Source organism: Aegilops tauschii, chromosome 6, assembly GCF_002575655.3.
Source record: "Aegilops tauschii subsp. strangulata cultivar AL8/78 chromosome 6, Aet v6.0, whole genome shotgun sequence".
Lineage (NCBI taxonomy): Eukaryota > Viridiplantae > Streptophyta > Magnoliopsida > Poales > Poaceae > Aegilops > Aegilops tauschii.
Window position 1 is genome coordinate 496,976,548 of NC_053040.3, and position 15,657 is coordinate 496,992,204.

Consider the following 15,657-nt stretch of genomic DNA (forward strand, 5'->3'; position numbering starts at 1 on the left):
GCGGTGAAGACGGGGACGGGACGTGACGGACCGCTAAACCTAGACAAATCTCGGGGAAAATGGAGCTCGGAGATCGAGTTTCGAGAGGAGAAAGATTAACTAGTGTGGCTCAGACATTTCATCGAACACCTCATGTGCATAGGAGGTGAGCTAGAGCACCCAAATGCCCTCCCCTCGACGGCCAGAAAAAATAGAGCACTGTGGAGTGCTCTGCTGCGGCGATGGGGTATATATAGGCAGCTCATTTGTCCCGGATCGTTGCTAGAACCGGTACTAAATCCGGGTCTTCTGTCCCGGTTCAAGCCAAGAACCGGGACCAATGGTTGTGGGCCAGGAGCGAGGCCCATTAGTCCCGGTTCGTGCCTCGAACCGGGACAAATGGTTCCATACGAACCGGGACTAATGCCCACGAGGCCCTGGCCGGCCCCCTGGGCTCACGAACCGGGACGAATGCCCCCATGGGTCCCGGTTCGTGACTGAACCGGGACTAATGGGCTTGCCATGCCCGAACGAAAGCCATGTTTTCTACTAGTGTGGCAATCTCAAATCCCAGCTGTACACTCAAAAGGTGGTCTCTTAGTACCACGAGCAATGCACATAAAAATAAAATCCCATGTCTGCATAACATGAGATACTAAAAGACACCTCTTGAAATATGCCAGACCAAAAATAAGAAGAATGAAGGCATAGTAGAAATCTGCAACCAATATATATATATATATATAATTTTCTCATCTGTACATACATCTTTATTATATATCAGGGTGCAACTTAACAAATTATCACCATCACATGTCTTCAATTGTGAGAATTGTGGTTGTGATTCTCATACTTGATACTCCTACCCTATTAATTAAACATGAACAAACCAATAAAATCAAGCTACATACACATTTACATCCATCATATATATTACATACATAGCACAGCACCAAAAAAGGAAGGTTCGAATTTGAAACACAAAGGATGGCAACAAGAAGGTTCGGATGTCATGTTCATGGCCGGCGTGCTTGGGCATGGAACGCGCTGGAGAAGTTCGGGATCCTGTCCAGGTGCCGGAGGGCGCGCTCCGCGGTGTGCCGGGTGCGCGGGTCGCCGTTGCGGTACGCCTCCACCAGCGCCGACGCCACCGTCTGGTCCGCCGCCACCTCCTGCGCGATGTCCTCCACCCGCAGGATGCGCTCCACCACCCACACCGCCCGCCGCCGCAGCGCCTCCGTCCGGTTCTCCACCAGAATGTCCACCACTGGCCGCAGCCCATCGGCATCCCCAAGCACCCCCACGCCCTCTGCCGCCTCCACACCATCCCCCACCAGCGTCGCCAGTGCCGCCAGCGCCGCCTCCACCACCTCCGGGTTCAGGTGGTCCAGGCACGCCACCAGCCGCTCCACCGCCTTCCCCCCGGCCCCGCCTTCAGCCAGGCAGAAGCTCTCCCGCAGCGAACAGAACCCGCCGTGCACGCGGCACACCCCCACCGGACGACCTGCATCCGCAGCTGTCGACGACGGCACCCCGAAGCATGCGCACAGGAAGCCGCCGGAAGGCGCTGGCGGCGGGGGGTCAGGGATGACCGTCAGGTTCCTCGTCTCGAGGGACAGCTTCTCCAGCGCCATCGCCGAGTAGAGCTGCACCGCGTCCTGCCCGTTCACCTGCACCAGCTCCACAAACAACGGCGCCAGGGCGGCCTCCCGCGCAAACTCCACGTACTCTGGCGCCTCCTGCAGCATGCACGTCAGCCTGTACATCACCTTCACCATGCCCTCCGTCAGCGGCGTCGTGTACCGGTTCCCGCGGATGGCGCCCCGCCGGAGCTCTGCCAGCTTCGTGCTCAGCGTACCGAACGCCCCCAGCTCAAACAGCTGCCGCGTCAGCTTCGAGTCCCTCTCCGGGAGGTCACCCAGCAGGCCCACGGCTGCCGCCTGCTCCTCTGTCACGCCACCACCACCGGCGTCGGATATCACCCGGAGCAAGCTGCTCAGGTGGCCGCCGAGGGCATCCGCGAGCTCGGCGCCCATGTACGGCGACACGTTGCGCAGGAGCTTGAGGGACTCGACGCGGATCTCCCGGTGAGCTGCCTCCAGGAACTGGATCAGGCTGATGGTCGCGCCGGAGCTCTTGATGGCCGACACCACGTCTTGGGCTGTGTCCGGTGAGCTGGTGAGGCCGACCAGGACGTTGAGCAGCTTGCACTCGACGGCGGGGCCGGTGTTGCTGATGAGATGGAGCAGGCTGTGCACCACGTCCTCGGACAGGAGCGTCTGCCTGCCGGCGTCGTCGAGCGGGATTGAGCGGAAGCTGGCCCCAGAGGCGACCAGGTTGGCGAGGATGGTGGCGGAGACCTCCTTGAGCCTCATGGGGAAGTGGCTGCTGGCGCCGACGGAGAAGAGGTCCTTGACCAGCGGCGGCAGGATGCCGGCCTGCAGCAGTATCTTGGCGCTCAGCTCGTTGGATGACATCTCCCTCATCGCCTTGAGCGTCGCCTCCCTCGCCGGCAGGCCGCCGGTTTTGATGATGCTCACCAGCAGCGTTCCAACCTGCTCTGCCACCACCACCTTCACATCGTTAGCCAATGCCAGCTCCCCGAGGTACTCAACCATGGTAACCTGCACCTCAGGCCCGCCTGCATTTCAAACCAGAAGTTGGAAAATTAAGACCACAAATTAACCTCCAAACTAATTCCATTTTTGCAGTTCAAAACAGAGGCCAGAGACTCTGAGAAAGTCTCAGAATTAGCAAAACTATAATAGTACGTACATGGTGAAGCAAAGTGAAGATAATGATGCAAACCTTGAAGCAGTTTGGTGAGGAGAGGCTGCAGCCTCCCATTTTCAGCCATTTGCTTGATGTTGGTGTCATACTTCTCCAGATTCTTGAGCGTCTTCTCTGCTTTCTCCACAGCCATCATGTTCTCCGACTTGCTGCTCCCCATGCCAACCAGCAGCAGTATGGCCCCATAGACCGCGCCGATCCTTTCGCACACGGGCTCATACTCTGAGAGCTCATACAGCAGGGAAACCGCAAGCTCCCTCTCCTGGATATGCTCGTTCGACAGGAACTTTATGATCGTGCGCACCGTGTCGCCCTTCCCCAGCTCTTCCTGCAAACATATACGGTACGTATAGTTACTTACTTGAATAGCTAGCATATACACTGGACCAACCGTGGGAAATCCATCCATCCATCAGGAGTTCAGGACTTCAGGAGGGAAGGGAAGAAAAGAAGAACCTTGTTCTGATCATTGTCCTCGACGACGGTGCGGAGGACCTGCAGGGACTTGAGGCGGACCCTCCTGCTGCTGCTCTTGAGCAAGTCGGCGAGCGTGGATATGATGCCCTGGCCGCGCACGAGGTTCTTCTTGGCGCCGCTCCGCTGGCATATCTGCGAGATGTAGGCCATGGCGCGCAGGGTGTCATCCTCGTCGTCCTCGGGGTGCAGCCTGAGGGCGTTGCAGGCCTTCTCAAGGTCCTTCTCGTCGTTCCTGGCCCTCCACTCGTCGATGACGTTGCGGAGGGCGATGCTGGGGTTGATGTCGGTGGTGCGGAGCTCGCTCTGCGTGAGCGGGCAGGTGGGCCGGCGGCCATTGTCACGGCACTCCCTGAACCACTTGAGGATGGCCTCACGCTCAAAGGTCTGGCCGGTCTCGATGGTGACGGGATCCTGCATCACCTGCTTGGTGAGCGGGCACATGAAGGCCTCGAACGCCGCCTCCTGGTACCCCTCCGTGGACTGCTCCTCCAGCTCGCCGTCTGAATTCCGGGCCATCATCTTGCAGCTGTGCAGTGCAGATGCCACACGAGTCAGATAACGAATTGTGGGATACGTATGGTAAGAATGAATTAATGCTGGCGTAGATACAGCAACAGCAGCAGAAATAGCAGTGGTGCAGTGAACTAGTTTGGCAATATCTTGGGTATATATATTGTAAGAAATGATTAATATTTGAAACTAAGATTGGGGCTGGTGATGGACGGAACATAAAACATGAATAAACGGGAGTTGTGAAGGATAGTTAACTCATTGGGACCAGTGAGTGAGCAAACTAGACATATGCATAATAAAGGGGAGTTTTGAGCAAACTTTGGATAGGTGCCTGTAACCTGAATATACACTTATGCCCCACTTATGGATAGGTGAATATACACTTGGGGAACACAAATGCTAAGATATATCGGCATAGATACAGCAGCAATAGCAATGGTCACTGCAACTGAATTGTTTTGGTAAAGTTGAGTTATCTGGTATATATATTGGCATAGATACCGTCTGAATGCTCTTCCTCTGTCATTGAATTTGTTCTGAATTAGCAGCAATAGTAATTTCTTTTTCTTTTTCTTTTTGAAAAGGAGGTCATCCCCTGGCCTTAGTTTGGTGGGCTTGAAACGAGGGTTGGGGTCATGGAATGGAAGGAACACAAACATGATTAAAATCAGAGAGTTGATTAATTGGCAGCAGTGAGTGAGCTAATTCAGTAGGCAGTGGATATAGGCGAGTTTTGAACAATCTTTTGGATAAAGGGGTGTTTATAACCTGAACATACACTTGTTCCCCACTCATGGATAGGTGAAATGAAATGATGCTGATTGTGTAACTGTAGCCTACAGATGTGATTACAACATATACACAGCTGAAAATGAAGCAAGTCTTTGATACGGAGAAATAAATAGATGACAGAAAGGGTGAAAGAGGTAGGATCGACAGTGACCACCTATCTACTACTTCCTCCGTTCCTAAATATTTGTCTTTCTAGACATTTCAAATGAACTACCACATATGGATGTATGTAGGCATATTTTAGAGTGTAGATTCACTCATTTTGCTCCGTATGCGGTCACTTGTTGAAATCTCTAGAAAGACAAATATTTAGGAACGGAGGGAGTAGGAATCAAGGCCAAGGTCCAAAACTTTAAAGTGAAAAGAACAAATTCACAGTGATGCGTGTGTCCAGTGCAAATGGCACACAAGTCAGATAATGATGTGGACGGGGAATACAAACAAAGGTTAAAATTGCATAGATAAGATACAGCAGCAGCAACAGCAATAGTGCAGTTAGTATATGGTGAAGTTGAAAGCATGTAAGAATGGGGGGCTGGTGATGGAAGGAACACCAACATCAACATGAATAAAACCAGAAAGTTAACTAATTGGCACATGGCAGCAGTGAGCAATATTAAGTAGGCCATGGATAATACTCCGTCTGCGTCAAAATATAAGACCTTTTTTTTTGACACTATTAGAAAACGTCTTATATTTTGATGCAGAGGGAGTAAAAGGGAGGTTTGTTGAGCAAATTAAATTTTTGGATAAAAGGGTGTCTGTCTGTAATGTGGGTATATGAACACTTGGTGTCCCAGCCACTATTGGATAGGATGGGTGAAAGTAATGGTGTGATCTGTTGTGTATTCTACCAGAGCCTATGACCCATATGAATAAGGCGGATATATACTCTGTTTTTTTTTTTGAACCCAATATTATATACTCTGTTAAAGATGAATGATGAAGCAATTCTTGTGGAGAAAAGAAAAGAAAAGAAAGAAAATGGCACAAGTGGTCCTTGAAGGAGGATTCAGGTGGATAGTTAAAATCAAGCAGTTAAGCTGCTGCTGCTACCTACGTATCTATCTAGTGTAGGAATTGGGTACCTATCTATATATGTTTGTGTATAGGATATATAGCATACATAAACATAGGTGAAATGAAATGAAATGATAATGATGATAGGTGTACTTATCTGAATTGAATTCTAGAGATTGACCTTCAGGTAGTCAAAACTAAGTAAGCTGCTGCTGCTACCCTACCTTACCTAGGAATGGAATGGAATGGAACCAAAACTTGTCCCCAACACAATACTCTACTAGAAATCAAAATCAAAATCAAAATCAGTGGGGGGGGCAACCCAAGCAAGCAAAGCAATACAATACAGCCCCCAAAATCAAAATCAAAATCAATGGGACACTTTGATCAAGCACTAGTCTTTCTTACTAATTTGTTTGGTGTTTGTAGGAATTACCAATTAAAGTAAAGTAAAGAGCAAACCTGAGTACTCAGGTGGAGATGGCCGGAGAATAAATCGACCGGAGCTTCTTTCTTGGATCTGCGGCGGCGGCGGCCCGGCCCTGGCCCTGGCGGGGCGCAGCAGCAAGAGTCGGCGGCGCAGGAGGAATCAGCGGAGGAGAGGACGCCGAAAGGAATGGGGAATGAATGGAGGGTGACGGCGGCGACGACGAGGGGAGGGGAGCTGAATCAATCAAAGTCGCAGGCAGGCAGGGGAAGAAGAAGAAGAAGAAAGAAGCAGCTGTGCTGTGCTGAGCTGCCTGCCGACGACAAGACAGCTCGAAAATGAAATGAAATAAAATGAAGAAAGTTGCTCTTTTTATTTCATATTCAGACTGCTGCCAAGTTACTAACAGTATCCGACTGACTGACTGAATCCACCACCAGATGCAAATGAAAATGGAAGACCAAACCCAAAGCAAACTTGTGTCATTTACACTGTCCCAAGGTCAACAACAAATGACTCAAGACTCAATCAATCAATCAATGGTGCTCACAAATACTCCCACTGTGGCGGCGGCCTCCCTGCCCTTTCCCTCCCGGTTGCTCTCCGGCGCGGGCGGAGCTGCTCCGGGGGGTGCACTTCGGCGGCGACGGTCTGGCGTGGCGCGACGCAGGCCCGGACGGCTACCGCGACGGTGCCGGAGGCATGGGCCTCCCGCACGACGGCGGTGGAGGTGGTTCCCTCCCGCTCGGCATCGGTGCTGCTGCTCCCGTCGTGGTGCGCTTCTCTCCGGTCCTCTTGGCCTCGTGGTGGTGTTCGTAGTGAGGCGGCGTTGGTGGCGGCACTTCTGCGTTGGCGCATGGGGGTGGGCGACGGTTTGGCGGGTCGGTTTCATCCGGTTGGGCAGTTGGGTCTGGGAATGCGGGAGAAATCCCTGCCGGCTTCGGCCCCGACGTGGTGACACCCGCGGGTGCCACCATTCCTTCCTGGAGGGTGTCAGTGGTATTCACCCCCACCTCCCTCCGCGTGCCGGGGGAAACCCTAGGACTCGTCCGGGTAGCAGCGTCGTCGGCGTCGCATTCCTTCTTGGAGGTGCTGCTTGGTACGCGGCGGTTCGGAACCTCGGTCTGTGGTGGTTTTTATCCGATGGGCGCCGCGGTGGCGGGTCATCCGCGCTTTGTTGAGCTGCCGTAGTTGGCATTTGTTTCTTCTTCCTTTTTTTTGGTGTGTTGTGCTGCTCGTCACAGCGATCTCTGTACTCGGTGTTGGTTGCTTTGGAATACAAAGCGGGGGGAAACCCTTTTTCGGTAATACTCCCACTGTACCATAATATAAGAGCGTTTATATTATGGGATTTTTTTTCTTTGAGAAAACACAAACCCTGACAACACGTACATTCACACATTATGAGCATCTTTGAGAGATTGAACCGAATCGACGTCCACAAACACCTCCTGGTCAACAGACACGTTGTACCACTACAAGAGTAGCACCTCCCTCTTTCTTTCTTTCTTTCTTTCTTTCTTTCTTTCCTTCTTGTTAAATTTATTTTACTCTAGCATCTACTAACCTCCTCCCACTTTACTACTACTACATCCATCTCAAAATGTAAGACGTTTTTAGGCTAAGAAAATATTATATTTTAAGACGGAGGTAGTATATAAGTAAAAAAAATTTGCAACTCAAATAGTAGTAGTATGTGCTACCTTCCCTTTTCTTTCCTCTCTTCCTCAGTCAATAAGTCTAATCAGTGTCATTGTCTTCTTTCTTCTGCATTAAACATCATCAAATGGATGCATGCATGGGACTGACTGACTTGATCCATTCCCACCCACCACTGTATTGATCCATTCCAACCCAACTACCCTACTACACACACAGACAGAGACAGAGATATACACATGGATTGGATATTGCTGACTAGACTAGACTGGACTGGACTCTTTTCACATGGACAGACAGACAGCTTCAAACTTCAAAATCAGCATCACCAATATTCAAACACAAGCAACAATATTCTTGTCTTCTGCAGCAGCATTATACAGTATTGTATTGTGCACAAACAAACAAAATACCAGGTCAAATAAAGGGAACCATTATATATATTAATTCTTGTTAGATCATCTAAGTAGTGAACACACAGACGCAAACTTGAATACAAACTCTTTTACTAACTACAACACACACATGGATGAATGAATCCCAGCCAAATAATGTACCTCTGTGAATACATCTCTACACCGTGCGCTCTTCTTCCCTTACTCTCTTACTCTACTCTATCCCCTCCTCGACTGTCGACGGACGGCGAAACCCCTCGAGACCTCGACTCGAGGGCGAAACTAAACAAACACCCGTCATCCATCCATCCATCCATCCATCCATCATAAAAGGAAAAATATCCTTGCCAACTGTGCATTGAATTTGCACCCATCATTCAATGTTTTGCTACATCAGGGTGTCAACTTCCCCACGTCGACAGATTTCCCCACCTTGGCAACGCTAAGCTAAACCCCGAGTTGGCGAAGAGAGTCGGGACCCACCAGGTATATCCGTCTCCGGCTGCCCTTGTACCGGAACACCACCACGCCTTTGTAAGCCGCCCGTGGAACACCGTCCTGGGAAAATAAATACCGTGAGCCGTCATATTTTCTACTGGACACTATAACACTCTGGTTGTTACACAGAAACTGTTCAGACGTCACACAGAAACTGTAATTTGGCTCATGTGACAATGAAAGAGGTTAACAACTGGATTGAGTTAGCAAGGAACCTTCCACTCTTCAAATATTCCAAACTGCCGAGCTATACGCTCAAAGTCGCCCTGATTGTCATACTGAATCCTTACGTCCACATCCAGATTGTGGGCCTTCAACAGAGCATCGGATCCATGCACAGGTGTGGCGCTAGCCACGTCTTTTCCAAATTTGGTCAAAAACTTGTCCTGATGTCACCAACACAAGTATTAGGCGCGCCCTTATGGAAACAGCAACTTTCTCTCTGGACAACAGATTAATAACCCTTACCTCCTTGAGGTAGCTCAGATCCTCGGAATTCCAGTCAATCTGTGGCCACAAGAGGGGCAGAGGTAAGTCTCAGCAACAAAGAGCTTATACAATTTAAACACAGGGGAAGATCTGCATACATGAGCATCATTTAATTTGATTGGTTTCAAGTATTGATCAAAGAATTGTCCCATGCTTGATCCCTGGAACGGAAGAACAAAAACCCAAGTGTAAATATCAGCAATCCAGAACCAATGGCTCAAATATTGTTACGGCGTGCAAAAAATGCAGTGATAAATTTGCATTGGTGTAGAGTAGCCAACATACATGCTCGCCAAAGTTGTATGTTCTGCATACTTCTGGCCGAATAAACTGCCGATCTCTGTGTACCTCCTTTAGCCTCACCCAGTCATCCCAATAAGTAAACTCTTGTCAAGGAAGAAACAGATGATAAAAGACAGTAAAGAAAAGCATATCTGCTGATCTAAGAATCAGTAGGCAGCAGTAAGGATATGCTTTGGGCCACTTTGGTGACAGCTCCATCCATGTTGACTTCGTTAGCATCCATCCAAGCCCAGGAAAGAAATCCGAACGGTAAAGAGCCTCTGCAAAGCGTTATCTAGAAAATTGAGCAACTCTCCCTTTTAATGCGGAAATAAAGTTGAACAGAGGCTTATCAGAACAGAGAACTAACTTGGGTCATAAACAAACTGCTTTTGCCCATTGTCATTCCAAGAAGAAACAGCCATTATCGACCTTCAATACCACAACAATCACAGTAACGTAGTTAGACACACTTGATATAATTTCACTGTCTTGCCATGTAAGTATAAAACAGAGTACAGTTGTAACATACTTGTCAGTGTCAAGTAATTTCGCTGCAGCCTCAAAGTAGTCAAAGAAATCTGGGGCGATCTCCATGTCATCTATTAACCAATAAACCATGGAAATGAGATGGCATGCGGAAAATATTGAAAAACAAGACAGTCAAAGAATCATCAAAAAGAAATCAGACCTTCCAGAATGATTACTCGACGAAAATCATGCTTAATGAATAGCTCATCCAAGGCCCATTTATAGTGGTCTGGGTTAAGAAACATCATTAGGACAAGAATCGATCATATCATCAACTCCTAAGAAAACACTCATTAATTGAGGAACACCTACTAGCTATCTTGTAATATGCAACGTTTTCTCCTGGTCTTTCAGTGCGCACAGGCTCAAGATCCACATGCTGCAACACATCAAAGGCAAAAGGGATACTGAGTGCTAGCTAAACAAATCATCTGCTGGTAGCCTGCACTCTTAGAAAAATACTGGAAATGCTATGTAGAGAAGACTGAAACTAGAAAAGATACAATGTTCCAAATTCAGGAACCTCCCCCCAGCCCCCTCCCACTTCATTGCACTGTTTCCTCGAGGGTAGCAGACCATTTCAACGTTTGGACCATTGACATCACTACATCTGACATCCACGTACATAACCAACTTTCCGAGTACCAAAATAATCTAGTGCCCTCTACAACGCAGCACATCAAGATGCCACAAATGAACATGTCTCCCTTGTGGCTAAGTCATTTTGCTGTTGGATCTAGAGTTGCTCCGACATGTCACAAATGCTTCAAGTCCTACCTCCATCTAGATTTGCTACCAACTCTCGGTACATCTACAACTTCTTGCAGGCCAAAATTTTATTTCAATTTTTGCACTTATATGTCTACTTGGTATAAGCAGTCATGCATAACATGTATCAGCTATGCTAACAATATTACAAGAGAAACAGAGTTGTTCGATTCTATCAGGCAATTAAGCATAAAGCAAGTGTTTCTTTCGGCACCTGCATAAATGCTTGTATCAGCTATGCTAGCAATATTACAAAAGAAACAGATTTGGTTCTATTCTATCAGGCAATTAAGCATAAAGCTTTACACACCTGCATAAATGTTATTTGAGTGTAACTCAAAGCTTTCTTTTTTACTTCTCCATTTGTTCCATCCTGCGATTGGAAGGAGCAGTGTAAAAAATTCCTTCCCACACACTTAAAGATACTGAAAACAAGAACTGAAATTGCTACTACCAGTACCTGTGATATAAATAGTGGAAACTTTGAAGCAACTGCTTTCTGATACCTGAAAGAGTTACCGTCCATCATTTATTTTTTCAGGAAGGGTGTTGTACAAACTGAAGCTACATGGATCTAGAAGGAGCAATCAACAGATTAGGAAGTAATAGTCTAAGTTTCCTCAGAGATGCTGTCTGGTAATCAACAGTGCAACTCGATTTCAAAGATAACTGACACAGGTGTCATCAACTGAGTTGGCTCTTGTGGATATAAACAAAACAGTCGACATAAATATTTTCTTCTTTTGGGAAATGAAGGAATGGAGAAAACAGAGCGTACTTGAGGATAGATTCCACTGTCCTCTGCAAATAGTCTGGTCGATTGCAAGCCATTATGACAACAGCGGCGACAGGAACCTGTTGTACAGAAAGAGATCAGGTCGATCCTGTAGAGCAATAAAGGTTAGCAAGATGAGATGCATACCACATTCTTGTTTATTAAGGTCTGTAAACTCCTTTCTGCATCCAAAAGAAATGTTAAAGGTAGAGTTAGATTCTTCAAGTTCCCGATGTCTCGGTAACATTTTGGCATTCGGCCCAAACTGAATGTATTGTAGTAATTGTTTACTCAATACCATTTATTGCAGTGCCATATTTAAACAATATTCCTAAAGTTGTTTCTACAAACATGGCCAAGGTCAAAATACTCTCACCTTTAGTAATAGTTTGTATCTGTCTAAAAAAACACGCGAATTCGAAGATGAAATATCAGAGTATTGTCAACGTTCAACATGGTTTGGATGGATAAAACAGGTGGTAGTCTACGGCCTAATGTGCATTTAAAATATGATGAATAAAAGAAGAGGAAGCGTGAGAAAATCAACTAGGGTAGCAGAGTCAGAGAGACGCCGGAAAGAGCCGTCGTAGATGACATCAACAAGTAAGGCTAAACACAGAGGGCAATGATTCCTTCGATATACATACTTTCAAGATCTTGGATTAAAATCTTGAGCTGCACACGCTCCTCGTCTTGGCGCACCTTCATCTCTGTTGCATCAACAGACAGACAGGGGTTAATGTCATGAACTGTCAGCAGAAGCGCTACAGTCAGGTTATCGGCGCGCGTGGTAGCATGGAGCAGAAGAGCTCCTCCCAAAAATTATGTTGAGAAGTAGTGTATGTTGATAGAGCAAGGAAGACAGACAGACAGGCACCTGTAATGCCTATCTATCTTTGTTGAGAAGTACATTAACTAATTATGTGTTTGGTGCATTTGAACCTTGAGGAAGAAGACTGGATCATGGGTAAGGTCTAAAAGTAGGTACCTTCAAGTGCGGCGATCTTGTCTTGCTGGGAGCTGACCTGGTCGATCATGGCGTGCAGCTGGCTCTCGCATTTCTCCTTCAAAAAAGTGCAGCGCAGCGCAGCGCAGCGGGGAATGGAATGAATGAATTAAAGAGCCTACTCTAGTGCAGGTGTAGGTAGAAAAGAAAAGAGGGAATCCTTACTGCTTCCGCGAGGCGTCCGGCGTCCAGGTGGGAATTAGAAGAAGAAGAAGACTGGGTGGAGAAGAGCCGCACCTGAAGAAGAAGACGCAAGTATGGGGAAATCACAATCAAGAAAATAGAATCAATCTGATTTGCATTTGGAGAAGAGGAAGCAGAGGCGTTCAGATCCCCGGCGAGCACGGATGGATCTGGTTCCACGGCGGAGCAGAGGGAGGGGGAGGGGAATTCTTACTTGGATGTAGATGAAGGCGACGGCGGCGGCGACGAGGAGGAGGCGGATGTCGCAGGGGTTGCGCGCCATCGCCACCGGCGGCGGCGGCGGCGGAGCGGGGGAAGAAAGACGACTCCTTTGCAGGCAGAGCAGTCGCGCCCTGTCTGACTGACTTGGGAGGGAGGGAGACTCCACGGCTCTGCTCTGCTTTTCTTTCAGTCAAGGAAAGGAAAGATGAGATTTTTACAATGAGAATGAGGGATTCACACCCATCACATGAAGAACCTTCTCTTCTCTTCTCTTCTCTTCTCTTCTCTACTTAGTACTCCAAGCTGTCACCAACAAAACCCCAACCATCCATTCCATGCCACCACTACCAATCTAATCACAATTATTACATAACCTACCAACCAATACTTAGATAGAAGCATTTTATTTATTGGCTTTCTTGGTTTTCCTGGCTCTCTTTGCAGCTTCATGGTCGTATTTGACCTTCCAGAATTTATCACCCGCCTAAGAGAGTAACAGAGGCTTGAGTATGGGTAAAATATTGAAGGATTCAAGTACTTTTGTTCAGATGGGCGGTTTACCTTTGGAGCCGGGTTAGCTTCGCAGAAGGGGGCCAGACCCACCTTACGGCAATCTGCCAAGCTCTCGTTCAAAAGAGACTTTGTCATCTCATCGATAACGTCTTCAAGCACGTCATCAGGGCTGTGCCGCAGAGGATCATCTTTCTTGCCTGTGTAGGTGCACATCAAGCCGGGGCGGCGGCTCAATGGAATAACTCGCCAGGCGAGCCAGACCCGGACTAGATCAATGCCAGTTAACCCGTTCCCCAGAAGAGCTTTGATCTTAGCTAAGGTGGGGGCGAGTGTTTTGCGTTCGGCGGCTGTGATCTTGTCTGGAAGCGGGTGGTTAGGCCCAAGACGTGTTGCGCGAAACCCGGGCAGAGGGTTCTCACCAGCCGGAGAGGTATCTTCGCAGTAAAACCACGTCTGGTTCCAGTCTTTGGGATGACTTGGCGGGTCGGCATAAGGAAAGATTACATCCCTGCGACGCTGGATCGAGACACCACCAAGTTCTAAACTCTAGCCGCTGGCGCATTCATTCTGGCGGTTCAAATTGAATAACTCTCTGAAGAGTAAAATATTGGGTTCTTCTCCAAGATAAACTTCACTGAATACTTGGAAGTTGCAAATGTTAGACACGGAATTGGGTCCGATGTCTTGTGGGCGAAGATCAAAAACGTGCAACACATATCTGAGGAATTTTGAGCCGGGTGGAGAGAAACCCCGGTTCATATGATCTGTGAAAACAATAACTTCCCCCTCTTTGGGTTGAGGGAATTCCTCCTCCGGGTTAGGAGCACGATAAGACATGACTTCTTTCCTTGGCAGATAGCCGGTCTTCACATAATCATCAAGAGTGCTGTCTGTGACAATGGATTTAACCCAGTTGCAAGAAGTGGGGGCCTTGGGTGCCATTGTGATGGAGGCATGAGAAAGAATAAAATCCCGGTTCAAATTTAAGCCGGACAGAAAAAGTATTACAGGTATGTTCAAAATGGCGGCTTATGAAGGGGCCTAATGGTATAAGGATAATTATGTCAAGGTTATTTAAGCCGCCATAGGTGTTCAAAGTTATCAATTGAGCATCGTCTCTTTAAGCCGGTGGTAAGAGTCGCCATGGCTAGAGCGATCTAACAAGTCTAGATTTTTGCCTAAGTATTACATAAACAGGTTTCACAAGCTGCAGCTATTATTTTGGATCAAATGGTCGTTCAGAAAAGAAAAATTTCTAGACCTAAAAACATGGTACAGAGGAGTTCATGCATTCTAATGAAGTTTCTTTGCGAGAAAAAGGGATCTATTAGTATCAAAAATGGACACGAAACAGCTACCGCATGGTTTCCATATCACTTTTGGATCAAAAGAAGCTGCAGAGGAAGAACTATGAAGATGCTGTGATGAACTACGAAGAACACAGGAACCCGCAAACCCTAATGCAGATCTAAGGTGCGGGAAGGAGAAAACTTACAGCAGCAGGTCTGCTGCGGAGGGGCACCGCCGTTCTCTGGACAGATTCAGGTCGATGCAGCGGCCGAGGTCGACGGAGATGAGGTGCGCTGCGGCGGCGGCGGAGCTCGAGCGACAGTGGGGTTGCGAAAGGAAGAAGACGATGGAAAGGGGGAGAATGAAGAAAGACCACTCGTGCCTATTTATAAGGGAAAAACCAATAAGTGGGCGCAAAAAACAAGGAGACCGAAAAATTAAGTTATCCAGCTACAAGGACGCCTCGATTTTCGGGATGGTCGTCAAGACAAAGATCCATTGAACAAAGTGTGCTTTTATGACAGATGACGTCATGGCGGTTTACAGCAAAACCAGAGGATGATGTCATGGCGGGTTATGGAAATTTTACAAGGACCGAAGATTTTTTCTTAAAGCGTTGAAGATTGACATGAACCAGTCCAAATTAATCTGGGGCCTAATGTTGGGGATATAACTGTTGGGGAACGTAGTAATTTCAAAAAAATTCGTACGCACACGCAATATCATGGTGATGCATAGCAACGAGAGGGGAGAGTGTTGTCCACGTACCCTCGTAGACCGAAAGCGGAAGCGTTAACACAACGCGGTTGATGTAGTCGTACGTCTTCACGATTTGACCGATCAAGTACCGAACGCACGGCACCTCCGAGTTCAGCACACGTTCAGCTCGATGACGTCCCTCGAACTCCGATCCAGCCGAGTGTTGAGGGAGAGTTTCGTCAGCACAACGGCGTGGTGACGATGATGATGTTCTACCGACGCAGGGCTTCGCCTAAGCACCGCTACAATATTATCGAGGTGTAATATGGTGGAGGGGGGCACCGCACAC

The 15,657-nt window shown here is 47.9% G+C and overlaps 2 protein-coding genes across 2 annotated transcripts; both read right to left on the reverse strand.

Moving 5' to 3' along the window:
* Positions 1-726: 726 nt before the first annotated feature.
* Positions 727-6,363, reverse strand: LOC109752692 (U-box domain-containing protein 24). Its single transcript, XM_020311592.4, has 4 exons — positions 6,034-6,363; positions 3,226-3,772; positions 2,788-3,097; positions 727-2,620 (listed from the first exon to the last, which is right to left on the reverse strand). The coding sequence occupies exons 2-4, from the start codon at positions 3,763-3,765 to the stop codon at positions 996-998; spliced, it is 2,475 nt and encodes an 824-aa protein (XP_020167181.1). The 5' UTR covers positions 3,766-3,772; positions 6,034-6,363; the 3' UTR covers positions 727-995.
* A 1,716-nt stretch (positions 6,364-8,079) lies between these two features.
* Positions 8,080-13,055, reverse strand: LOC109752693 (alpha-1,3-mannosyl-glycoprotein 2-beta-N-acetylglucosaminyltransferase). The gene is made up of 18 exons (XM_020311593.4): positions 12,799-13,055; positions 12,567-12,638; positions 12,384-12,459; positions 12,043-12,105; positions 11,543-11,577; positions 11,399-11,475; positions 11,081-11,126; positions 10,931-10,993; positions 10,165-10,231; positions 10,013-10,081; positions 9,854-9,923; positions 9,692-9,753; positions 9,512-9,602; positions 9,325-9,418; positions 9,138-9,200; positions 9,019-9,057; positions 8,766-8,936; positions 8,080-8,610 (listed from the first exon to the last, which is right to left on the reverse strand). Exons 1-18 carry the CDS (start codon positions 12,865-12,867, stop codon positions 8,500-8,502), a joined length of 1,338 nt encoding a protein of 445 aa, XP_020167182.1. The 5' UTR covers positions 12,868-13,055; the 3' UTR covers positions 8,080-8,499.
* Positions 13,056-15,657: the final 2,602 nt, after the last annotated feature.

Excerpts from the sequence above, each read along its gene's own strand:
- LOC109752692 (XM_020311592.4), bottom strand. The coding sequence starts at position 3,765 with ATGATGGCCCGGAATTCAGACGGCGAGCTGGAGGAGCAGTCCACGGAG. Across the intron at positions 3,098-3,225 it reads AGGACAATGATCAGAACAAG|GAAGAGCTGGGGAAGGGCGA; the intron begins GTTCTTCTTTTC and ends ATATGTTTGCAG. Across the intron at positions 2,621-2,787 it reads CCTCACCAAACTGCTTCAAG|GCGGGCCTGAGGTGCAGGTT; the intron begins GTTTGCATCATT and ends TTTGAAATGCAG.
- LOC109752693 (XM_020311593.4), bottom strand. The coding sequence starts at position 12,867 with ATGGCGCGCAACCCCTGCGACATCCGCCTCCTCCTCGTCGCCGCCGCC. Across the intron at positions 12,460-12,566 it reads CCGGACGCCTCGCGGAAGCA|GAGAAATGCGAGAGCCAGCT; the intron begins GTAAGGATTCCC and ends ACTTTTTTGAAG. Across the intron at positions 10,082-10,164 it reads TGCATATTACAAGATAGCTA|ACCACTATAAATGGGCCTTG; the intron begins GTAGGTGTTCCT and ends TTCTTAACCCAG.